This window comes from Pelobates fuscus, chromosome 1, assembly GCF_036172605.1.
Source record: "Pelobates fuscus isolate aPelFus1 chromosome 1, aPelFus1.pri, whole genome shotgun sequence".
Classification (NCBI taxonomy): Eukaryota; Metazoa; Chordata; class Amphibia; order Anura; family Pelobatidae; genus Pelobates; species Pelobates fuscus.
Window position 1 is genome coordinate 334,190,140 of NC_086317.1, and position 27,778 is coordinate 334,217,917.

Here is a 27,778-nt window from a genome sequence, read left to right on the forward strand (position 1 = left end):
TATAATGTAAAACTGTGATGTCAGAGGGGATTCCCCATCCCCTTTGTGCTGTTCATTTTCTTCATCTGAATACATAAATGAGCCCCAGTAGACATTTATTATTCATTTTTGAGTTTGCAGTGCTAAGTGTGTTTGCTAACGTAAAATAAGCTCGTATAGCGCAGTACTCAAGTGTTACTGGTGACTTTGCTACCAATAATAATTATTTATTAAATGATTTATGGATATATTTAATGCTTGTTAGCCAATGACTAATGCTTATTTAATTATTTTTAACATTTCTGAATCTAAATAGTTCATCTTTTGTTAAATGTTAAATATATACCACAAGAGTAACAAAGTAACAATTTTCCCCATTGAGTTTCCCGTCAGGTTCCACTTTCCTTTATGTGTTAGTTCAATCACCCCTGTATCAAAGGTCTAGCTGTTAAACAATGAGTTAATAGAAAATCTGTTCAAAGGAAAAAATTCCCAGAGCATCCAGAAAGCTGAATGTGCACCCTTAGGGCAAGAGTTGTTTAAATGCCAATGCTCAGTGTGTACAGGTTTTTGCACTTGTATACATAATGGCTGCTTGCTCTTCAAACACTGCAGACCATAATCTACTGTACCAAACCTTTTCCACATATTTAAGTAATACTTTAGTGCTGTAATTGTCAAATGGCTGGATGATTTTAATCACTTAATTAGAAACTCTAGAGATCCATCATTTTATAAAATAATCATTTGATTATACGATGTAAAATAGGCCAAGTGATAATTGCATCCTGATTGGCTTACGTAACTTTATACACTCACTCCTAAGATTCCCATCAAACTATATCTTCAATTTTAAATAGTATTTGTCCTATTGTATTTTCATACATTTACTAAATATATGTAAGTGACCAGACCTTCTCTTAGTTCGGTGTTCTGAAAATACATGTATATTCACAACGAGGTCAACTGTGATATTGTCCTGGAAGATCCAGCATCGACCAGCTAGAGCCAGTGCTCTGAACAAGGAGGGTGACATTTTTTGTAAGGAGTATGCTGAAGTTCCAGTTTTCTCTAAACTGTTCACTATGTCACTGTTACCATGCATTCCTCACCATCATTTCATGATATTCTTAGTCCGCAAACCCGAAGAAAAAGAAAAAAAAGATGACTCTTGATAATGATTCACCAATAATTCATATTGGCGGATCATTATCTTCATTATCTTCTACCCCTTCTACCCATACCAAATGATTTGCCAAGTGTAAACAGACTATCATTGCTGGATTGCTCTAGTTAGGGATTGATAAACCATGTCTCATTATTCCCTAAACCAGCTAATCACAAAAAATACTGGTTACTAATAAATGTTACTCTTGTTTTTTGTTGGACCAAACATTTTACCAACTGTGGTACTGATACATAACACTAACTGTAACAAGAAGGCTTAGGAGGTGGTGGAGATATATATATATATATACAAAGATGATGGGAGTTGCACTCCAGCTTTCCTTCAGTGTTTTGCCCGGTGCTCTGCTGCACAAGTATATAGTATTCGAAAAAAGCCAGCACTCAAGGACTTCAATAGGTAAAAAGTAAAAAACCTTTTATTCCAATGTGTCAAAAGGGTCGATATATATATAAAAATACATACACACATACACAGCCATCACTTTACAAGATGTCTGTGTTTACTTAACAAACATGTATTTGTGACGTGAAATCCTGCAATAAATAGAAAAATAAGTGAGCTTGCAAGATATAAATGAACCCTATAGTATTAGGAATGCAAAACTGTATTCCTAACACTAAAGTATCCCTCTGGCTCCGCAACTCTCCATTGGTCTCCCTTGGTTCCTCCCCCCCATCCTTAAAAGGGTTAAATAACCCTTTAAATACTTACCTGATTTCAGCAACTCAGTGCTGAGTCAGCCCCTTTTGGAAGTCAGATGATGGGGATAACCTAATGCTTACGTGCAGCGTGTGGCTTGCACATATTATGCCTTACCCACATGAAAACATTGTAGTATGAGAATGTGCAGTGTTATTTCACAGAGTTTAACACAGTGTAAATGTAGGAAGCAGCTCGAGTGGCCGCCTGAGAGTCACTGAAGGCAGTCTTAACCCAACAACATAAACATTGCAGTTAATCTTAAACTACAATGCTTTACATTGCAGAGCGAAAGGGACAGGCTCACTGCACCAAGACCACTTCATTCAGATGAAGTGGTCTGGGTGCCTTTGGTGTCTCTTTACTTTTCAATGAATGCTGTGGTTTTCAGAAACACCCGGTCAGAGTAACATAATGGCTAATCAGACTCATGCTCGTGAAATAGGCATAAAGCTGCCACAATGCAAATATCAGATTATTTTGTTTATTTTATTTTCAATTAACATCCCTATATATTTCCATTTATGATGTATTGGAATTGACTTTTTTTAATCTATTAATTGCTGGTCACTGGTCACTATGTAGTTTTCAGATTGTACTGTGCCTGGTGGCTGGTATTCTGTAGTGTACAGTCTCATGGTCTAATATGTAACATTGCTGTCACACAGGAGTAGCGAATTCAAAGCCAATATGTATCAATGTTAGGTTTGCCATATGTCAAACGTGAAACCATAACAGCTACTAAGACAAATGAAATATAAATTCAAAATCTTTGACTAGACCCACTAGGTTTACAGCTCCAGGCCAAAGAAGCCCTAAACTGCAGAAACATTATTCCAAAAACAAGTAATTTATTTTATGAAGAGGCTTTTTAACAGCTGACTTGTGTATTGTTTTCAATTCAATATTGTGCAGATAAAAACCAGTCAATTTGCAATGAAGTTGTAATAAATTTAAAGGCCAATCTCAGACTCGTATAAAGGTACTGTTATCCTTGTTGTCTATTCTTCGAGCAGTGTGCCGTGCTCCCACTGCATTGCTAGATTAATTCAAAGTATCACTTGTGGGGTCTTTGTATATTTTTCAAAGCCCCCCCGGAGATGCTGTGTCCACTTGATATGCAGCAGCCCTGGGGAAAGCTAATGGACAATATACTTATTTGAAGTTCTCTATTGTGAGCGCTGACATCTTCTTGTTGGTTCTGTCTTGCGCTTCTAGTGCCACCAGAAGCTTGCATCAGTCTTTTATTCATACGTATTCACAAGTGTACAGTATACAAACCTCTGTGTAGCCTTTTTTTTGCAATCCATGATATTATGCCATTTCCCACAGTTGTTGATAGCAGTGACTGCTTGGAAATGGCAAAACCTGATGGCAAGAGCACGGCCTTTTGTAAACTTTTGTCAACCTTGAAAATAGACAAAAGACAATTTGAATTTCAGTCCATGCGCAGTAAGCAGTCAGATGGAGAATCTATCTCTCTGGACCAAAATTCCAAACATGTTGCCATACCAGTTTCATATTATAACAGCAATTTACAAAAAAACACTGCCACTCAAGCGAAGAGTGTGTCAATCGTTGGTTAGGGCAAATAGCCTGTTAAACCTGTATAGTGTGCCTGTCTGGTCAGTAATGATATCATCCTTCCTTCTGCAGGGAAATGATAACATCAGAATGGAATGAACCTGCAGCGATTGTACATGTAAGCTTTTGCAGAGGTTTCTAAAAGAATATCTTGGTTGTTAGCTTGTGTTTACAGCAGTCAGATACTTATTTTTTTATTTGTTTTTTATTTTAAGCAATATGACATTTCTGGCGCTAACTCATCAGATAAAAATAAAAAATATAGTTAAGTCCTATAAATACGACCAACAGCAACATACAGACACAAAATTATATGATAGTGCTGACACAATACCCAATAAACCCGTCCTACACTGAGTTACACAAAACGTGTATATATATATATATATATATATATATATATATTTGTGTGTGTATATGAAAATTAATTTTCTCACCTCTCCTGGGTAAGCAGGAGAGACACCCAGAGGAGGATGTTCCTGATAACAAACATGCAGAGTGCAGCTTTCTTAAATCTCAGAAAACAGACATAATTGAATGAGAAGTGGGGGAAAAGACAGTTTTTTTGTAAATCTCAGATTTTAGAGAAATCTAGACATTTGTTAGCCTCTTATCCAGGTCTCTGGGGTCTAATCTTATCCCCAAAATTCTGTTCTTTAAGAATTCATAGGATATGCAGTGTAGCCCCAAGGTGCAGTTCCATTAAACAGATTTGTTGCGTGGAATTGCTGAATCAGTTTATTATAGCTATGATAATGCAGCCCCTATCCATTTATTAAGAGCCCCTTTTAATAGAGTCTCTGTCAGAATCATAAAGGAAAGGTAGAAACTTGCACAAAAAGCACTCACATTGTGCTGATTCGAATGGCAAAGGTGGACGTAACATTCACTCCTTTTGCATCAGAAGCAGAGGAGCAGCCTTATAACTGCAGTGACTTATGACAAATTGTTCTAGTTATAAGTAACTGTGGGAAACCGTGATGGGAGTTTTCCTTGCTTCATAAACTATGCAATCAGCACAAGTTGTTATAGTGCTTTGAGTGTAATACCAGGCAACATCACTTTTAAACAGCCAATGAGGGTTTCAAATGGACTAGGGGAGAAATAAAGGAAGCTGGGGGAGTATTGAGGACCGGCATAGTTGAATAAAATTCTCCAAAGCAGCTGTTTTGTTAATGGGAAATTGTCACCCACAAAGCACCAAGAAAACATAGCCAGCTAGGTAGACATTAATATATAGGGTGAGGTAGAGGCAAAAAAATGCCAACAGAATTCAAAGTATAAAAAAAAAAAAAAAATTGACCGGTGCTGCAGAAACTCCACACTGAAGTCCCAACAGAGTATATACAACAGCAAAAAACAAACAAGAGTCCTACCCAGGTGCTAACACAATTTATTTGAGGACAAAGTTTAAGAAGCAAATGTTTCGGGCAGCAGCCCTTTCTCAATGCTAATGTCCTCCTAGGTAGATATTAATACTGTCAGTTATTCATTAAGGTGATGTAAGCGCGTTTGAGCAGGGCCCTCAACAGCGAGTGTTCCTGAGCATCCAAATCGTCCTGTTACAAATACGTGTCTGTTAGTGCTCCCATTCTACAGCACTGCAGATTTTTTTTGGCAACTTACCAATAACAATGATAATATATAATGCAAAAATTCTCCAATTCAGCTATGCTTTGTTTTCTACTACTCTGACCTTATATTTGAAATTCACTTTGAATTCACTTGAAAAATCTCACTTTAGTAAGTAACCGTGGCAACATTGTCAATATATATGCTTATACTAAAACATATACTAAACTCAAGATTCTTTCGCCTGCTCCAATGATCACTATCTATGCATCTACAAATGACACCTGAGAAACTTCAAAGCAATAAAAGGCAATATTGCAAGGAAAAAATATATCTATGAATCAAGTGTAATCTTTGCTAGCAATTTGCAATGTTTATAGAAAAGAAAATATGAAATGATGCTGTTATTTTCACATTGTAGTTCCACTTTAAATGTTGAAATTTAATTTTGAAATTAAAAAGTTAATTTGCTACAATTCAATGTCCAGTGAATATATCTTTGAAAGAGCATCCAAAATCATTGTAATTATCAACGGTATTTATTCTTATATGTATATTTTATTGCACTATTTTAATTTTGACGTGTGCATACCTGTCTATCTGCATATACATGCATTCAATGTATCTCTGTGACTTTATCTTTGTGCACGTCTTGTCTATCCTAAGTCTCCTTTAGTCTGCTTAGTAATTACTGTAGCCCCTATCCCCACCTCTTCTGCTAAGAAAGCAAAGTGAGCAAGGAGGTCATAAAACTGGTATAGCCAGGTTCCCTGGGAAGGCTTTTCTCAGTCGAGTTTCTCTTTTTTGACTGAAAAGAGTCACCATGGAAGTAAAGGGAATCTCCATGCATTTTAGAAGGCCAACAAGAGAAACACTACTACATCATGATGCCAAGGTTGTGAAACTAATGACAAAATATATCTGTTTTGCAGATCCCCAGCTCAAGGGCATAGTGACCAGGTTATATTGCAGGCAAGGTTATTACTTGCAAATGCATCCAGATGGAACTCTCGATGGAACTAAAGATGACAGCAGCAATTCCAGTGAGTATTGATAATGCCTATAGTGTGTTTATTTACAAGTTTGGAAATGTACATAGAGGCATCCACAAATGTTGTGTGACTTACTTTAGTCACAGAATTAGTTTTTAACTGATGGGAATTGTATATTGTTTTATAAAGTTATTTGAATAAAACCAACAACATAAAACAATGCATGAATTGCATGTTTTTTTTATATACATATATAAACACACACAGTATGCTAAATAGTGATATGAAAACTCCGGACCGGCATGGCTGTAGGTTTCTCCGTTTGCTCGGCCCCTGCCCACTTTACGCATAAGTGTTGATTACAAAGAATCGGGCAATTTATAATTATATCAGTGATTTTGTATGAACTGATAACTGGCAAAAAAAAAAGCACCAAGGTGATGTTGGTGCCAAAATCAAAAAGTAAACTGATAGTCGCTTACAAATGTTGGCGTAAACATTTTGTTGCGTTACAATTGTCTGCAAGCTTTTACATTGCTGAAGGGATGAGTGAGAATAAAAAGCATCACTGTAATATTAAAAAGTATACTCCATCATGTTTAGAGTTAAAAGAGCACAATTATCTTTTATATAATTCCCAGCGGTCCAGCAGCAGGAAGAGAGTCACTGGTTTATATGCTTGTCTTTTCCCAAAGTAACGGGCATTCCCTTTACACCTAGTGTCCTGCTTTTCAAAAGCACCTCATGGGACGTTCTGACAAATATCAGGCTTGCAGTCTTATATGAAAATATTACGCTGAAATTGCTTTACAGCTGTGTATAATCCTTTACTTGGTGCTCTAATGTCATTATTGGTTTGGGGCTTTAAAAACAACATGACAATACTTCACTTCCATGGAATCACATTTCTAGATGCCTTAGAAAAAGAAGCATTGTTCCCACTTAGATATCCTTTTCAACAGTCATTCAGAAATCAATCCCTCGGGCAACACATTTAAAGGAAAGGGAGAGAGCCACATATCTACACCAAGATCTTGGAATTTCTAGTTTATTATATTTAAACATATTTTTTACATTCTAAAAAGGAAAGGAAAAAAAAAGACAGGTTTAGCTACACACTTATCTGTTGTTTTAACTGGTGGAGATGAACCATTTACATACGAGATGAATGAAAAGATTTATAATGCTAATTAATGCAATGGAATTGGTTAATATTACAAGAATAAATAAAGAGCTCTACTTGAAATATTTATGAAGCTATATTTATTACCCCAATGACATTAAGCCTAATACTCACAGGTTTTCAATAAAGTTATTCAAATAATTTGTATAATTAAAAAAAGCTCAGCTTTTCCAAACAATACTGGTACAGTTTTTCCAGACTGTTTTTAATGTGAATAATAACTTGGCAAAAAAAATAAAATAAAAATTATTATAATATAATAAGCTTCATGCTTGAAATGTTCAGTTTTTCACTGATCCACGTGCATTCTGTTGCTTGAGATATTTCAGGCAGTCTGTATTACATAATATGCCACTGGCTATAAGCGTTTCCATATCAGAGCATAGAACTCATGCCAAACACAGAATGTACTCCCCTGAGTGTGACATATGGATATAAATATAGGTTAATTAAAGAATACAATGCAATCCTTCTGCCTGCTGCTTTGTTTTGTCCTTTTTATTATTGTGGGACTTCAGCTTCTGCTAGCTTGGTTTCATTCCAGATACAATTAAAACATACATTGAAATCTTAATAATCAGTAGGCATATTAGAGTGTGTTATTAAAACTGAAAAGTTGGGGCTTTTAAGATTTGTGCGTTGCCACCAATAAAACCCGCTGTGTATGTGTGTGTGCATGCATGCATTATTATATAACAGCCTATAAGCATTTATTTTAGGCTCCGTCTCACTTACACCTTCTTTGGGAAAGGTATCTAAAGCAGGGGTGCCAAAAGATAGATCCCCAGATATTTAAAAACTACAGCTTCCTTTATGCTTTGTCAGCATCATGGGAGTTGTAGTTCTACAACAGCTGGGGATATACCTTTTGGACAATCCTAATCTAAAGTTCTATTATTAAGACCTTGTTTTTACTGCTGGACAACTATCTGTGCCTGGGCACCTCTATACCAACAGTTGTTCTTTTATATTCTATATTATTTAAACGCCTTTTTTAATTTTTGTTCAATATTTCAATGTGTAATGCATGATTGGCTAAGCAGTGTGGGACCTAAAACACAATAACTGGGAGGATATGCCCTTTAAAGGCCGTGCAAAGCATACGAAGCACCTTCATTCATCCATTTCTCTGTCTCATTCATCCTTGCTGTCTGCCTCGGCAGTTCACATACCAGGCATTCTTCAGCATTTGTTCGTCTTTGTTATATGTGAATTTGAAACCTTCCTGTGGTCATTTTATGAGCCGCCCATTTCACTTATTCTTTCTTATTAAGTCTTTTCTTATGGTCTAGTTGTGTTTTGCCTAAACATGTTCCGTTTCTAAAACATTCCTTTAAAAAAAGGGAGGTAACAAAAAGCAATCATTGATTTCATTGAAATTGATATTATCATGTCCCTTTTTCTTTTTTTTTTTCCATGATACTTTCAAATAAGTAAAAAAGAAAAAAAAAAGCAATGTATATTGAAACATGGTTAGATGAGCACAGTCAGAAATTGAGGTGTATTAAATAAACTTTAAAAGTGAGGCTTAAATAAGTTTTAGCCTTCATTGTATTGAAGTTCCAGTCCTGATTTGTTGAACACATTGAGGGTTTGCAGATATATATATATATATATATATATATATATATATATATATATATATATATATATATATATATATATATATATATATATATATATATATATATGTATGTATATATATATATATATATATATATATATATATATATATATATATATGTATGTATGTATATATATATATTATAGCAATTTCAAGGCACAGTTCTATCAGTGGAAAAATCACAAAGTAAAGCAATATAATAGAGTAATAGTGGGTAGAGGGGTGGTGGGGGGGGGGTTCTTGGGGCTATATATATATATATATATATATATGTAATGGCATTATCTTCAACATGAGTCTACATGCACTGAATAACCAGGTTTTATTTCACAGAACTGGGTATAACACCCTCATTGTTAGAGTGGATAATTTTCAAAATATCCAATCTTCTTCTATATTGGTGTTTGCCTATTTTGCTCTACTGTCTTCTTTTTTAAGAGTATCCTTTTCTCTAAAAGCCTCCAATCAAAACTGTACAATAGTTTAATATTCCCCTATTCAGAATAGGGGAAAGATTTTGTACTCCTTCATTAAAATTATACTCTGGGCACCAACACCACTTATGTGCATTTGATAGATTTTGGTCTCATATTTAAGCTGTATTTTTCTTCATATTTGAATCTTTTCCTTTAAAAAAATAAAAAGTTTTGCAACTTTTTGCAGTGCAATCCTGCCTCTTAGCCATGCATCCCCATGTGATAGAGCAACTTCCTTATTATAGTTACATAGTTACATAGCTGAAAAGAGACTTGCGTCCATCAAGTTCAGCCTTCCTCACATATGCTTTTGCTGTTGATCCAAAAGAAGGCAAAAAACCCAGTCTGAAGCGCTTCCAATTTTGCAACAAACTAGGAAAAAATTCCTTCTTGACCCCAAAATAGCAGTCAGATGTCTCCTTGGATCAAGCAGCTATTACCCCACTAATTAGAAATTGTATCCCTGTATGTTATGTTTTTGCAAGTATTTATCCAATTGCAACTTAAACATCTGTATAGACTCTGACAAAACCACCTCTTCCGGCAATGAATTCCATATCCTTATTGCTCTTACTGTAAAAAAACCTTTTCTTTGCCTTAGATGAAATCTCCTTTCTTCAAGCCTAAATGTGTGACCTTGTGTCCTATGTATAGCCCTGTTTATGAATATATTTCCAGATAATGGTTTGTACTGGCCCCGAATATATTGTATAATGTTATCATATCCCCTCTAAGGCGCCGTTTTTCCAAACTGAAGAGATTTATTAGAAGTATGCAATCACCTCAGCCAATGAGAGCTCAATGTGAGCGACGCAGCTGATATCAGTTCACATTTCCCCACGACCATTCTATATAATCTTATTATTTGTCTTCAAGAAAAAGAGATTTGAAGAGGAAGAAAAATACATTAATGTGAGGCCAAGATCTATCAAATGCGCTTAATTCCACACTGTAGGCACTAAAACCATTTTATGTTTAAATTTGTTATAGTGCATGGAGTCCCAGGGCACTGTCCCTCCATTCAGTGTTAAACAATTTTTCACTGTATAGCCTGCCCACACTTGAGGTATGGCTAAGGCAGAGAATACCTAATTCCCTCTAGCTATACCAACTCATACCTACACTGGGTGCTGTGATAAGCTGAAATCGGTCAGCCTAATGCTACGAAAGGCATGGGCTGGTGGGGATTCTTCCTTAACATTATAACATTGCAATCTGTTTAACGCTGAACAGAAGGAAGGTGCCACGGGACTCCAGACACTATAACCACTTTGCATGAGTTATAAGCAGTCCCAGACACTCATGTCTGTCTTGGAAGGCCTAGTCCAGGGATAGGCAACCTTCGGCACCCCAGATGTTGTGGACTACATCCCCCATAATGCTCTTACACACATAATGCTGGTAAAGCATCATGGGAGGTGTAGTCCAAAACATCTGGAGTGTCGAAGGTTGCCTATGCCTGGCCCTAGTCAGTGAGGTGTGGCTACTATCCTGTTGAGCTATATACATTAATTTTATGACTTTAATTATTAAAAAGAAAAAAATCTGGCAACCCCTGCCCAAAATAAAAACCTTGGTGCATAACCTAATGAAATGTTTAGATGGAATTCTAATGGAAAATACATACTGAATTTGTCTCCACCTCCTTGCTTGATGCATTTCTTGCACATGTACCCCCTGGTATAGCTGAGGGTGCTCTCATTCACAAAATAGGCATTTATATTTTTTAAAGGAAACAATCCGTTTGGGAGCTAACGGCTTAATGAAATTCAATATTTCTACCCTTACCAATGAATGTTAATTTACCATTTTTATTCACAAAGCATATATGAATGATGTTGACCTTTGGTTGTTGACCAATGACACACTTGGCCATTGTGCAAAATACCTTATCACTTTACATAATTTCCTGTTAATTATGTTGCCCATCAAGCATTTTTATTTTCAGCCAAGTGCGTTCAGATATGATGAGTCTGATGAGGGAGAAACCTTTATAGAAAAATGTGTCTTCTATTAGGAATGGAATTTGTAATTCCGACTTATATTATTGTGTAATGGAAAATAAATTAGCCCAGTGAACAAATAGTTTATGATTGTAATTAATGCTTTGAAATATCTCTCATATAACAAACTAGTATTTCTATATTTGCAAGTCAACCCATGTACCGCACAGGCTGTCTAAATAATTTCATGTGTTGTGTTTTTTTTAATCCAAATTAGATTTTAGAACAATATACAGACTTCCAGGGTTCAAGATACGCCAAATTAAAAACAATCACATATAAACTTTGTTGTCATATATCTAAAAGCACTCTTTGAGCATTTTTAATAGCCTGGATCAAGCTATATATAGATTATGATTATTAAATAAAATCAGATAAATATTCCAGAAATTAAAAATATTTCCCTGCAGGGGCGGAGCTTGACTGCCGAGCCAGCCGGACGCACTGTGCTCGAGCTCCAGGGGAAAACAGCCTAAATTATAGAATAAAAACAATAATAAGCAACTAACCGAGGCTGGCAACAATCACAGCGACTGTGTGAGTCCTCATGCACATTAATCCACCGGAGTTTGACCGGCGTCTGGCGGTTCTGGATCACGGGAGGGTGGAGGCCTGCTACACGTGGGAGAGAGGGAGGCGGCCGATCCCTCTGCCCTCGGGCTCCTTTACCCTCGCGGGGCCCATTAGAGCATACCCGGATCCCCCCCCCGCCGGTGAGGGATATCCCGGCGCCTGTAAGCCGTGCTGCAGGGTCTGGAGGTGTAACTGCCCAGCCTCAAGAAATGTCTGACGTCTCCTGTAAAATGGCGGTACAGAGCACCCCCGACGAGGGAGGACAGCTGCCCGACCTCCAGCTCAAACTAGACGAGCTACTTGCAAACTTTTGGCGCAAGCTGGAGAGCAGAGCGCATCCACCTGCCACACACCTGCCGAACAGCCATCTACCCAAAAGGCTGCCCTATAAAGGTAGAAAGCCCCCGAAAGTCCTGACTGCCTCAAAATGGCGGCGGAAAAGACGGCGCACTTTGCCCAAGCACAAGGAGCCGAACAACTACATGAGACACCGCCAGGGATATACAACAGAAAAGCAGAGCATGGAAATACGAGCTCACCTGGCAGCTCCGGAGTCCAGAAGACTGCAACACCCCACTCCACTCCAGCATCGGACACCGGATGGATCAGAAGACCTGATTGACCTGGGCCAGGAGAAATGTAAGCCCCAAGGCACCATGTGGGACTATGCATTCCCTATACAGGGGATAGGCTGACCATGAAAGTACTGTCCCTAACACACATGGGACCCAAGTATATTCATTGCACTTGCACATGCTGAATAATATTCCTTGTTTTACTTATGCTAGTTATGTTTTTCGTATTAATGTTCTACTTACTGAGACAGCCGATACAAGTATTGTGTTTAGAGCAATGGGGGCTTCAGGGGCTCTAATCCTAATTCCCTAGAGTCTGATAGGCATTTTAGCCTGCATACTTGATAGTCCATCACTATACCTACCTTTAGGGGATACTACAGCCTGATAATTACCTGATCACACTGACACCAATACTCTCTGTGACATTCCGATGACAGGTCCACTTAATATCTCACAATCCTGATTACCTGCAGCTCGAATATATAGCTATTACTGATCACTCATCTACTAACTTAAGCATGTTTACTAATAGCTCTCTATCACAATTTCTGAAAGGGCAGAATATTTTGTCTAAGCAAACCTGCATATATCTTGTGAACAGGGCCGGCCTTAGGCATTTAGACGCCCTGTGTGAAAAATCTTCACAGCGCCCCCCCCCCCCCCCGTCATCCATGTATGCTGTTATGTTTGTGTTGTCTGTGTATGTAATAGTACGTGTGATGACTGTGTGTGATATGTATGCTATGTGTGATAATTGTAATGGGTATATTAACAGTGTGTGATATGCGTGTATTGGTTGTATGTGACACACACACACACAAGCAGACAGTCATACACACACACACACACAGGCAGACAGTCAGTCATACACACAGACACACACAGACAGTAATACACACAGACACGCACAGAGGCAGACAGTCATACACACACACACGCAGACAGTCATACACACAGACACACACAGGCAGAAAGTCATACACACACACACGCAGACAGTCATACACACAGACACACACAGGCAGACATTCATACACACAGACACACACAGGCAGACAGTCATACACACAGAGGCAGACAGTAATACACACAGACAAACACACAGATGCAGACAGTAACACACACAGACACACAGTGGCAGACAGTCATATACACACACACACACACACACACACACGCAGACAGTCATACACACAGACACACAGAGGCAGACAGTCATACACACAGAGGCAGACAGTCATACACACAGAGGCAGTCATACACAGTCACACACACAGAGGGCAGACAGTAATACACACAGACAAACACACAGAGGCAGACAGTAATACACACAGACACACAGTGGCAGACAGTCATATACACACACACACACACACACACAGACAGACACACAGAGGCAGTCATACACACAGACACACACAGAGGCAGACAGTAATACACACAGACACAGTGGCAGACAGTCATATACACACACAGGCAGACAGTCATACATACACACACACACACAGAGACACACACAGGCAGACAGTCATACACACAGACATACAGAGGCAGACAGTCATACACACACACACAGAGGCAGACAGTCATACACACAGACACACAGAGGCAGACAGTCATACACACAGACACACAGAGGCAGACAGTCATACACACAGACACACAGAGGCAGACAGTCATACACACAGGCAGAGAGTCACACTCACCTGACAATCATTGTGGAGGCAGTGCAGCTCCTGGTGACTGTTTGGTGGGGAAGCAGGGACTCCTTCCTGCTTCCCCTGCAGCCGTTTTCCGGCGCTTTTAGCTCCGCCCCCGCCGCACGGTAAGCTCCGCCCCCGCTGCAATTTTTTTTTTTTTTTAAAAAAAACAAAATTATTATTTTTTTTTTTTAAACGGCTGTGCGGCCGCACGGCGCCCCCTGCTCCATGGCGCCCTGTGCGGCCGCACAGCTCGCACACCCCTAAGGCCGGCCCTGCTTGTGAACAAACCAAAAATCCTGTTCTATGAAACGTTACACTACTAAACTACAGATATCTATAAAAATGTGCATGTACACTCAAATACCCCGAATGTAAAGCTTGTTATGTAGCCAGAGGATTGCCGTTGGGGTACCTCAAGCTTGTATGTAAACCTCCTTTGCACTGCAAAAATAAAGAATTTAAAAAAAAAAATATTTCCCTGCAAAAAAAAACATGAAAAATGAATTGGGTTTAAAAGTAGCAGAGACATACCTGAGGTAATTGGCACAGAGGGCCCAATGGTCTCATGGCATTTTAAGTCAGCGAAGTTCCAAGTCTCATTAAAATTGCGAGTCTGAGCTTCACTGACAGACTAGACATACAGATCCTGCAGAACGTCTGACATAGTCCTACTTAGCCACACTACAGTGCATGACAAAGCAAAGAAGAGGTACTTTGTGCACCCCTTTCTTTGCGGGGGTGGCAGTGTGCCCTACGAGACAGCAAAGTGATAGCACTGAATATGTGATCTAAGTGCCTATTTGAATTTATCATCTATTTATTTCAGGAGTATAAAAAAAACTTTACATAGTCCTGATAACTACCTTAATGTAGGCAGACCACCCTGTTTTATATGGCTGGTTTTCCAGATTTGTTTTCTCTTGAGTTGTGACATAATGAATGGTCCAGCTATGTTCTCTAGCAGCACGTATTGCACAAATGATGCATACCAGTTTGTTTATTGAAAAGTAAAGAAAATAATTACTGTTAATGTTAATGTTAGAAACAGCTTTTTTTTTTTTTTTTTAATTGTATTTTATTGAGATTTTCACAGTTATGAATTCTGTACATATTCACAGTACACTGATGTTCCAGTGGATTCTTAACAATGAGTCCATAACTTAACCCCTTGATAACAGTCGGGGATAATCGCTATATATGAACTTTTAGATAGTAACTTAACAAAGGTATATACAAAAACAGTTGAGCAGGCGAGATCAGAAATGCAGAAGTTGACAATTCCCTTTGCTCTCTTCCATAGGTGAAGTGGCATACCTCCCCTCATTAGCTCTGGGCGATATAGGAATCCCTCCCCACCACTATGCTGCTTGCTAATCAGGACAATTCCCTGTTTCGTACCACATTTTCCAACCTTCCCATGTTTCCCTGAATTTTGCAGTAGCTTTAGTAGTGTCTGTGGACATTTTCTCATATATGTAAAACTGCTGTATTTTGTCTTTCAATTGTGGTGTGGATGGACAACCATTTTTTTTCCAATTTAGCGCTATCAGGTTGCGTGCTGCCATTAATATTAGCAAGAGCAGTTGTTTTTGGTTCTCTCGTGTCTCTTTGGGGAACAGTAGGAGGAGACAGGTCTTAATGTTTAAGGGGAAGTCTTGGATTCCTAAGGCGTCTATTATACCTTTAACATCCCTCCACAGCGGCTGTATGCCACTGCAGTGCCACCAGACGTGTGGTAGCGTGCCTCTCTCGGTATTACACCTCCAGCAAAGAGAAAAAAATATGCTAATAGGGGTTGTCAGAAAGTAACATTAGGTACCTATAGTGTAAACAATCTATTATTAATTTAAATGAAATATCTTTGTTTAATATTTTCTAAGTTTATTTGGCCTTTCTCTAGAGATATATAGGTCAATCTACTAGTTGCTTAAAAATAGTGTATCTGAAAAAAACAAGTTACACCCAGCCAAAAGGAAAATAATAAAATCAGTGTTATTTACTATCACAGCTTTAAGGCTGACATATGACAGTAACTCAATACTGTCAGCATATGTTTGAAAAAAAACATGCCTGGAGAAGTAATAGCAGATGGACGAGGGATGTCCAGTTTCCTGGACCCAATAGCTTTAGGGACAAATAATGTCCCATCCACTTGATCCTACTTCCACTACTTCTCCTAAGTTATATCGGGGGATGTCCTGTCCTCTGGTCTTAAAAAAGTGTTTAAAACCCTCCTCCCACAAAGCAAAACCAATATGATTGTTCCATCAGCCCTACACATGTATTATTTTTATTTCAACTATTTTTTTTTACTTTTACTAACATAGAATACAACAGAGCATTCTATTGCACTCCACTGTGACAGTAAATGGATTAAATCTTAATCCCTTAAGGACACACGACATGTGTGACATGTCATGATTCCCTTTTATTCCAGAAGTTTGGTCCTTAAGGGGTTAAAGGGACACTCCAGGCACCCAGACCACTTCTGCCCATTGGAGTGGTCTGGGTGCCAACTCCCACTACTCCTTACCCTGCAAGTGTAATTATTGCAGTTTTTTTATAAACTGCCATAATTACCTTGCAGGGTTAACTCCACCTCGAGTGGCTGTCTACTAGACAGCCACTAGAGGTCACTTCCTCCTTCATAGCACAGGAAACCTGTGCTAGAGCGTCGCTGGACGTCCTCGCGCTGTGTGAGGACCTCCAGCGTCGCTCATTTCCCCATAGGAAAGCATTGAAAATATTTTTCAATGCTTTCCTATGGGGAGCGCTAATGCGCATGCACGGCATTGCCGCGCATGCGCATTAGGTCTCCTCGGCCGGTGGGCGGGATCAGTCTCGCCCACCGGCGACGCAATGCAGAGGAGGAGCGGCGCGGAGGAGGAGACAGCGACGAGGGATATCGCCGCTGCCTCAGGTATGTGACTGACTTCAGTAACTGGGGATTGGTGGGTGGGAGGGAGAGGGACCCTCCAGTGCCAGGAAAACAGATTGTTTTCCTGGCACTGGAGATTCCCTTTAAGATCACACGTATGCTCACTTAGGCTATGCCACAAAGAGAATAGGGAAACAGTAGTTTGTATGAAGTAATAGAAAGAGTGAAATACGTATACTGGCCTGGAGTGGCCAGGCTTAACATGGGCCAAGATAGACAAAAATACAGTGTCAGAATGTAAGCCAAAGTCAAGGATCCCAGAAATACTCCTAAACCGATTAAACAAGTCAGAGTCAAGGATACCAGAAAAGTAGAAAGGTCTATCCGAAGCCAGGTCAATAACAAGAACCCCACATATTCTAAAACACTCTCGGGTAATAGAAGCTATGACAGGGCAAAGATCCCAAGGAAGAGGGAAGTATATATAGGGATCACCCCCAAAGCTATTGGACAGCAACAAATAAAACAATGGAGTGTGACCTGAGAAGGATACCCTGATGTGTCACAATAATATGACCTGATAAAAACGATCTATAAATAGACTAAGTATTAAAAGGTCAGGAAACTTTAAGGACTCCTGTAGTTGGCGCAAGGTTCCCATGGTATCCCTGCCACGCATGGTATAAGTGCCACACTGCTACCATAGGTGCGACAACTAGGTAGCTTGAGTGGCAATGCAGTTCTGTTGGGAACATGTACCTTGCGTAGCATTTATGGCAAAACAAAATGGTATTTTAAAGCCCATACGATTGTAAATCCATTTAATAAATGTTATTGCATTTTATATGGTTCCCTATAGAATCACTGGAAGCTGGTCCTTTTCAGCGCTGGACCTGACTTTAACCAGCTTGTAGATATTAAACTGGTGTAACTTTACAGCTATGCTTTTATGCCAAAGAAAAGAACATTTTATAGCTAGAAAACTTCTAGAATATCATTGTGGTTTCTATAGTTTCCTATGGAATGGTTTTGCTCTGCCTTTTTATTTTTTTGGTATTGCCAGCTAGTAAATATCAAACTGAAATAACGTTGTCACAACTACAAATAAAAATATACAAACAAAATTTCAACACCAGTGATACAAGCCAGGAATTAAAAGTTACTTTCCATTAACCAGGGGTGAAATTTCACTCGCTAATGGCTTGTGGCTTGTGAGCCCTGTATACAAATGTGTATATGCACATGTGTAGATAGGTAGATATATGCATATGTGCGTAAAAAGCTAAATTTTTCAATTATAGAATGCATTGTTACATAAAAAAGTTGGACATATATAGTCATTAAAAAAAAGATAATGGAAGAACAGAACCATATACAGACGCACTGAAAGGAGAAGGAACTGATAGAAATGGGGATATTCCTTGGATTTTTATATAATTGTACCCTATTTAAATGAATATCAACCATCTGCCTGCTATCATTATCCAGAACTATTCATCCATATATAAATAAATTAGCTGTAAAATCTGTACACGGGCTCCCAACGGACACATCTTGCTGACTATATTCAACTCACTTCAGTTTATGTATTTCTGGGAAGCTGAGTGTTATATGCCTGAAAAACATGTCTAGGGAAATTTTAATCATGGATCCTGATCTTTTTTTTTGAGCAGGGCATCCATATTTAGTCATTTTACATTATTATTAAGTGTTCTTGCATAGCAAGACCACTTAATGTTATCTCACATATATATTATTATTATTATTAAGTGTTCTTGCATAGCAAGACCACTTAATGTTATCTCACATATATATTATTATTATTATTAAGTGTTCTTGCATAGCAAGACCACTTAATGTTATCTCACATATATATTATTATTATTCTTATTATAGCCAAATTTACCACCCTAACTCCTCCCACAGTTTTTACACTACATAGACAAAAATATACCAAAACGTGTGGATTGTTCCCGATTGGTGTGCTATTACTTTGTGGAACGTTTCGCTGAATGGTTCATGGAATATCGTCATTCTCGAGGCAAAATTGGTCCCATAGGAATGAATGGCAAAATGTTCAAAGCTAGAGTGGGAGCTGGCAAAAGCTGAAAAATCAGGACATGATTTCTAAACTGCCAACACTCCCTCATTTTCAAGCCCACCTACACAAATCTTATATCAAAATGTTCAGCTATCCCTGCTGCCACTAGAAATGTCCACAGCTAAGCCATAGTCCTGATTGTTTTTACAATATGACCATTTGTTTGCAACTCACGCTGTCCATTGACATTCATTGAAACTCCACTCTAGCCAGCTCAAATTTGAAGGACAATTTCTAAACTGCGACTGTGCCTTCATTGTTAATATTTCAGAGACATACTATGCATCAAAATGTAGGTATGGGTCTTGTGATTCTCACAATATAAAGCTCTTTGCTGTAGGATCTATAGTTTTTAAAATACGACCGTTTGAAGATGGCAACCGCCAAAATACTCTGACCTGTGCCAGGCTAGAGCAGCAAGTGATGTCATAGACAGGGCCTTTTGTACACGTGCTAATGTTTTTATAAATGTATGTTTTAATGTAACTGTGAAGCACTTTGGGCAACAACGTTGCAATTAAATGTGCTATATAAATAAATAATAACAGTTACCCCGCCCACTCCAGTTGTAAACTACTGGTGGAGGCAAGAACACTTCACACAATTTCCCCAGAAATTGTAGCTTTTCTAGTTATTAAGTGTTCTTGCATAGCAAGACCACTTAATGTTATCTCACATATATATTATTATTATTCTTATTATAGCCAAATTTACCACCCTAACTCCTCCCACAGTTTTTACACTACATAGACAAAAATATACCAAAACGTGTGGATTGTTCCCGATTGGTGTGCTATTACTTTGTGGAACGTTTCGCTGAATGGTTCATGGAATATCGTCATTCTCGAGGCAAAATTGGTCCCATAGGAATGAATGGCAAAATGTTCAAAGCTAGAGTGGGAGCTGGCAAAAGCTGAAAAATCAGGACATGATTTCTAAACTGCCAACACTCCCTCATTTTCAAGCCCACCTACACAAATCTTATATCAAAATGTTCAGCTATCCCTGCTGCCACTAGAAATGTCCACAGCTAAGCCATAGTCCTGATTGTTTTTACAATATGACCATTTGTTTGCAACTCACGCTGTCCATTGACATTCATTGAAACTCCACTCTAGCCAGCTCAAATTTGAAGGACAATTTCTAAACTGCGACTGTGCCTTCATTGTTAATATTTCAGAGACATACTATGCATCAAAATGTAGGTATGGGTCTTGTGATTCTCACAATATAAAGCTCTTTGCTGTAGGATCTATAGTTTTTAAAATACGACCGTTTGAAGATGGCAACCGCCAAAATACTCTGACCTGTGCCAGGCTAGAGCAGCAAGTGATGTCATAGACAGGGCCTTTTGTACACGTGCTAATGTTTTTATAAATGTATGTTTTAATGTAACTGTGAAGCACTTTGGGCAACAACGTTGCAATTAAATGTGCTATATAAATAAATAATAACAGTTACCCCGCCCACTCCAGTTGTAAACTACTGGTGGAGGCAAGAACACTTCACACAATTTCCCCAGAAATTGTAGCTTTTCTAGTTATTAAGTGTTCTTGCATAGCAAGACCACTTAATGTTATCTCACATATATATTATTATTATTCTTATTATAGCCAAATTTACCACCCTAACTCCTCCCACAGTTTTTACACTACATAGACAAAAATATACCAAAACGTGTGGATTGTTCCCGATTGGTGTGCTATTACTTTGTGGAACGTTTCGCTGAATGGTTCATGGAATATCGTCATTCTCGAGGCAAAATTGGTCCCATAGGAATGAATGGCAAAATGTTCAAAGCTAGAGTGGGAGCTGGCAAAAGCTGAAAAATCAGGACATGATTTCTAAACTGCCAACACTCCCTCATTTTCAAGCCCACCTACACAAATCTTATATCAAAATGTTCAGCTATCCCTGCTGCCACTAGAAATGTCCACAGCTAAGCCATAGTCCTGATTGTTTTTACAATATGACCATTTGTTTGCAACTCACGCTGTCCATTGACATTCATTGAAACTCCACTCTAGCCAGCTCAAATTTGAAGGACAATTTCTAAACTGCGACTGTGCCTTCATTGTTAATATTTCAGAGACATACTATGCATCAAAATGTAGGTATGGGTCTTGTGATTCTCACAATATAAAGCTCTTTGCTGTAGGATCTATAGTTTTTAAAATACGACCGTTTGAAGATGGCAACCGCCAAAATACTCTGACCTGTGCCAGGCTGGAGCAGCAAGTGATGTCATAGACAGGGCCTTTTGTACACGTGCTAATGTTTTTATAAATGTATGTTTTAATGTAACTGTGAAGCACTTTGGGCAACAACGTTGCAATTAAATGTGCTATATAAATAAATAATAACAGTTACCCCGCCCACTCCAGTTGTAAACTACTGGTGGAGGCAAGAACACTTCACACAATTTCCCCAGAAATTGTAGCTTTTCTAGTTATTCTTATTCTTATAGCCAAATTTGCCACCCTAACTCCTCCCACAGTTTTTACACTACATAGACCATAATATACCGAAACGTGCAGATTGTTCCCGATCGGATTGCTATTACTTTGTGGAACGTTTCGCCAAATGGTTCACGGAATATCGTCGTTCTCAATTTAATAAGCTTTCCAAATTATTCAATACTTTTAGATTAACTTTTCAAATGATTTATTTACAAATAAGTACATAGACTTTAATGCTGACTTCTGTAGATAAATCATTTGGAAACTTTTAACTTTTCTTCTAACAGTATTGATTCATTTGGAAAGTGTATTAAATCGAGGCCATCATTTGCTGTAACTTCATAGGTGAAAAATACTATTACTACAAAATATATAGTTAAAAGGTTTATTAAAATAATGTTTTGCTGGGGTGGAGCCTAGCGCCTTAACGGAATGGCCGCAACACTTCGAAGCTCCTGATACCGGGTGTATAATCTGACCTATATCTGACTCCCCGTTGCGCCATCCGGGTGTAAAACTACCTACCTCGGCACCTCCTGGGGTGAGCTGCATGCAGATGCATTTCCTGTTCACGCAAACGAGCAGGAAAACCCAACGGCGATCCGGGGCCTACCTCGAGTTTCGCACCGCACGGGCCGCACTGGAAATACCTGAACGGATGGGAGCACTCACATACTCACCTCCATTCCAGTCCATGCAAACCCAGCAAGACAAGGACACCATGGGCAGAAGATCCCAAAAACCACAACCAAGTGCGAGCAAAGACACCCAGGACATAGATGCCATGTTACAGCGCCCAGCCACCAAAAAGATGGTGGCTGAGCCAGACCACAATGAAAGCTCAAACGGCTCTGAGGGGCCCACAGGGGTGCATATGGAACCCTCATTCACCCGACTGTACCAAACCGAGTCAGCAGGGGGAAATCTACTGCATGAAATGAGACAGCTGCACACCACGGTCTTAGAAATGCTCAAGACAGAAACCATGGCAATAATGGCTTGCACACAGGCCTCTGAGGAGGACATCATAGACTTATGGCAGGAGGTACAAGGCCTGAAAGAATCTGTTCAACAACTGCAGTCTTCCCAAGCTACCCTAACAACCAGGGTTGACCTGGCAGAAGAACGCCACAGACGTGTGAACCTTAAGATTCGGGGTATACCCGACTCTGTCGATCTAACAAAACTACCTCACTACCTCAGATACCCAACCACCTCCCTCATGCCGCACGCTCAGGCAAAGAAACTTACCTTTGAGGGCTTCTTTCACATTCCAAAACCAAGGCAAGCACCACCAACAGCCTCACAGGATGTCATAATCAGATGTCACTCTTCCACTGACAAGACTCGATTCATGGCTGCGGTCCGAAGCAAGACTCCACTCACTTTCTCTACTTACCTTCTTTGAAATCCTAATGTGTACACATTACTGTGGCACCGTTCAATGGAACCTATAACTAGCCAGCTGCGCAACACAGGCATAGAGTGTAGATAGACTTTGCCACGAATCCTAATGGTAACCATAGGGGGCATCACAAAAAGACTGTCCACACTATAGGAAGCAAACTCCTTCTTTCGAGCCCTGGGGATCCCCACAAGAGCCTTGACTACCGCAACCCCCTCCACCTCACATACCTGAGACCCAGATAGAACCATGCCCTTCACTCCTAGAAGAGGCGAACGTCTAGCAGCTCCGACCTGAAATGGCTGCGAAAACACGCAATATAATCTACCAAACTGTCATGTTCTGTTTTTACGATTTCTTAATCTTTTTTACTTTTGTTTCTCTATGTCCTAAAGTTTTTAATTGTTCTGCACACACCTGGCACAGTATAGCTAACCAGTGCTAATTTCCCCTTTTACCACCTGACACTAGGTACCCAACCGGCACTACTATTTTTCCCTAGATGGGCTTCAGCACCCAACTGTGGGCTCTCTTTAGACACAAGACGTCCACTAACAATCACGACAAATCTCCCCCGTATCGTGGCTCCATTCAACTAGACAGACGCCACCTGACAGCACCTTCACACCTTTTTGACGAGGGCGACATACTAACTCAGATCATGCCAGGGCAGCCGTTGATTAGGGCAGTCTACACGCACCAATTGTCACCCAACATAGTAGGGAACCTAATAGGACAGTGGTTTAAACAGACTTCTTTATATTTGACTCCTGTTGTGCCTTGTCTCTTGCACACTGTCCACTCGACCCCAAATGGCCTAGGTCTCATAGACAAACCTACTACAACACACAGTTGCATCCACAAGATGCCGCACAAGACGCAATACATCTGCATTATGCAAAACTGGGCATACTACTATAATATTTAAAAATATGGCTGATTATCCGTACTTATCCTGGCGACCGGTTACCAACTTTCATACCTCGCCAAAGTGAAGAGACCGTCTTACTCACTTGACAATTGACCCGCGTGTGGCTTCCACACACTGTAATTTTGCTATCGTTATATTGTTCATGTTTCATTTACTTACCATAAAAATAAGTGCTATGTTGTTGACATCTCATGCAATGCACATACATTTGGCCGATGTTTATATCATCTGAGAAATGTCACCGTATTCCTATATGTACAATTCTGCACTTGAAAAATAATTAAAAAATATATATATTGTTTGCTTACTTTGTCTTTACTGCTGTTGTTATTGATAATAAATATGGAGTCCATGGGGTGGAAAGGGTTGTGCACTCCTTAAAAATGCTAGGATTTGTGTCAAGGCACTTAGAGGAGATGCTAATGCTCTTGGTGCTATATGCAACATATGGAGGGGTTAGGTAGTTGAACCTGGACAGTCTTTTTGTGATGACATCTGTGACCAAAAGCTCAGGCAATTCATAACCCTGGCTTAATCCAGCACTAAGTAAGCTTACCGGGGAACTTCAAATTGTCCTCATAGATAGATAAGTGGATGGATGGATGGACGGACATATTGATATATAGTTGATTGCAGATATTTAGTATGATAGTATCACTTATGAATCATGTAATATAAGCAAACCTTGTAAATACTGAGATCCAACTATTTTTGCTGTGATGTTTTAATCAAGGAAAATTTTGAGACATGCTGTAATATCTATTCACAGACTAAAGGAAAATTAATTTAACATGTTAATTTTATCTCTACAGCTTTATTCAACCTCATACCAGTTGGTCTCCGTGTTGTTGCAATCCAAGGTGTAAAGACAGGGTTATATATAGCAATGAATGGAGAAGGCTACCTGTACACGTCTGTGAGTAAAACATTTCATGTTCATTTGTAATTAGCACCATTTAAAAACTGAATCCACAGGTTAAATGTGTAAAAATAAATAAATGTAAAAAAAAAAAGAAGAAAAAATGTATACATACATATATACAATACATAACGGAGACTCTTTTGGATACTTTTTAATACATTTTACGTTTTGTATTAATTGTTAGATATGCCTACAGAGATGCATGTTGGGTTATTCACTAAAATTTGTAAAGTATTGTACAAAACAAATTTGTATATGTATATATATTTAAAAAAAAAATAATAATACAAAAATTATATATATATATATATATATATATATATATATATATATATATGATGTAATAGGTATTGCAAAATACAAATTTAAATATATATATATATATATATATATATATGGAATATTTCACAAAACTTGATTTTCATGTTTGCTTTTACTTTAACAAATCTAGTTAAATTCTTTTTGCATTGATTTTGCATGGCTATAGTGTCACGGTGCTTTAGTAAAATAATCCCCTGGTGTGACTACCTGTTTGAGCAAGTAAATTACTAGTGACATGCACCTTAGTTTTCCAGTAATGCTTTGTAAAGGAAAGAGTTATATAAATGTATTTTCTCCCTAGTCATTAACAACTATGTGCGATTCTAAGCCTTGTGATTTAATGTCTCTTGCTGGATTTTAAAAGTCACACAGTCTTGAAAGGTTCCCTTATGCCTTTTTACGGTTTGGTTTCTGCAGAAGATTTCATGTTAATGCCTTAGTCTCCAGGAAAGGAATATTTGTTCTAGAATATTCAAGGCATGTCAATCACAGAGTGTTGATTTATAATTTGCAAGACAAAATAATATCATTATATTGTTTGTTAAAAGCAAAACACTAAATAAAAACAACCTCAAAAAGAGCTATATTTAAAATGCACATCTTCCTTTAAGAAGTAATGTATCGTTTTATGTTTCTTTAAATGATTAGTTCTGCAGTCCTTGCAATTCAATTTGGTGAAGAGATAAATAGAGGATATTCCCAGCATGATTCCCAGCAAAGGCCAGCTTTTGTAATTATTTTGGTTGTTTACGTCCCTCGTCCCCCTGCCAAAGCAGTGAAAAGGTGATTTTACTCAACTTTTTCCATGCCTGACTCCGCCTCTGTGGCTGAGATGATCAATTTGGTGATCTCAGCCAATACAATGCTTTCCCGCAGGAAAGCACTGGGAGGCAATTGCGCATTTGTGGCAAAATGTGTCAGCCTCTGCTCTCCTCATAGAGATGCATTGAATCAATATATGGAATGTTCAGTGTCTCCATGCACATTGTGCAGCACAGGACTAGGAAGCACCTCTAGGTGTCATCTTAGTGACTGCCACTGGAGGTGTTTCTTGTCAGTAATGTATACACTGCCTTTTAAAAAAAATGTTTAAAGGCATCATTTACATTAAAAAGCCTGCAGAGACAGGCTACATACTTGAGAACCACAACATTAAGCTGCAGTTGTTCTGGTGACTATAGGGGCTATTTTAAGAAGTTTAATAAGGTTTATTGACTGTGTTTTAGTGTTGTGACCAACAATGTTCTATGCTGTAATAGAGATAAAACAAATACATATATTTTTTGTTTTTTTATATAATGTGATTTCATATCTAGAGACTTGTTTATCTTTTTAATTTTAAATATGCATATATCTTTTAGAAAAGAATATTCCTTTTAAAAAATGTTCTCTTACAACTTATACATAATAAAATCCAAGTTAGACATGTTTCACCTATGCAAGTATCCTTGAACAAGCAAGTTATTTCCTTGTTGTTATCACTTCATCAGTTGGAGAATATTCCAGATGCTTTATTTTTGCCCACATTTTGCTATTCAAAATGTAATTTGCTGCTATTCAGAATTTAGTAAATAAATTTGCCTTTTACAATTTTCACTCTTGAAAATTCAACAAATTATCATTTGAAAAACAAAAGGTCTGTATATAAGTCCTTTTCCATTCAAACAAGGTTGGGTCAGTGTGACACCAGTATAGATTAAGCACAGGCTGAGGGCTCCCAACTGGGACAGCTTTCAGTGGGACAGTATCAATGTTCAGGGTACTATCACGCCATCCCGTTTTAGTTCTCTAGTGTCTCAGGAACTATCTTTGGGCAGCACAGCTCGCGTTTATTACTAGACATGATTGTGCTGTGCAGCAGACACTTAGTCTATGCCGAAAACATTTCAGCAGATCTTTCTGCATGGTCCGACTCCTGCATGCCGGGGGTCGCAAGAAGGCACCAGGCTGCCTATCCCCTTCAGTGGATGGGTACGCTCACTTCCTGGGTGGTCCCTCTCATTATGGGTGTCCCCAATGACACAAGTTGCACAAGTTGCATTGCTGATGGCCCACCCAACTGTGACCAATTCTATACCTCCCATGGTATGTAATCACCATAAAATAATTTGGATTGTTCACCTTTCTGTGAATTTAGTTTAAAAACTGACAATGCTTTTCTATACTTACAAAACAATCTCTTTGTTTTCTATTTAATTTTTCAATAGTGCTTTTTTGTTTTGTTTCCTACATAAGTAAAAAAGTGAGTTATGTGATTTTGTTCCACGTATATATATATATATATTTTTTTTCTCTGTTATTGTATTTCGTGTTCAAACATCTGTGTTATATTAAGAGAGAACATCAGAAAGAATTTCCTCTAGCTATTATGTACCATTTATAAGAACAGAAGGTGGTGTAGGGTGAAAGCTTTTTCTGCCAATACAATTTCAAAATCTTATAAGGGTGTCTCCATTTTGTTGATAATTTAAATACAATCTTGTTTTGTTTTTTTTACAAACCAAATGGCAATCCACAGCAGAAATAGCTAAATCAGAAGTGATGCTTGGGATAATGAAAACAAGGGTGGTGCATGATGATAAGCAAAATACATGAGTTTATTTATG

The 27,778-nt window shown here is 38.5% G+C and overlaps 1 protein-coding gene across 2 annotated transcripts in view; it reads left to right on the plus strand.

Moving 5' to 3' along the window:
* Window positions 1-27,778, plus strand: part of FGF14 (fibroblast growth factor 14) — a 560,221-nt gene that overhangs the window by 402,459 nt on the left and 129,984 nt on the right. For both annotated transcript variants that reach the window (XM_063460105.1, XM_063460111.1), the window contains exons 2-3: window positions 5,956-6,066; window positions 24,742-24,845. In XM_063460105.1, coding sequence (XP_063316175.1) covers window positions 5,956-6,066; window positions 24,742-24,845 — 215 coding nt within the window. The remainder of the gene's footprint in view (window positions 1-5,955; window positions 6,067-24,741; window positions 24,846-27,778) is intronic.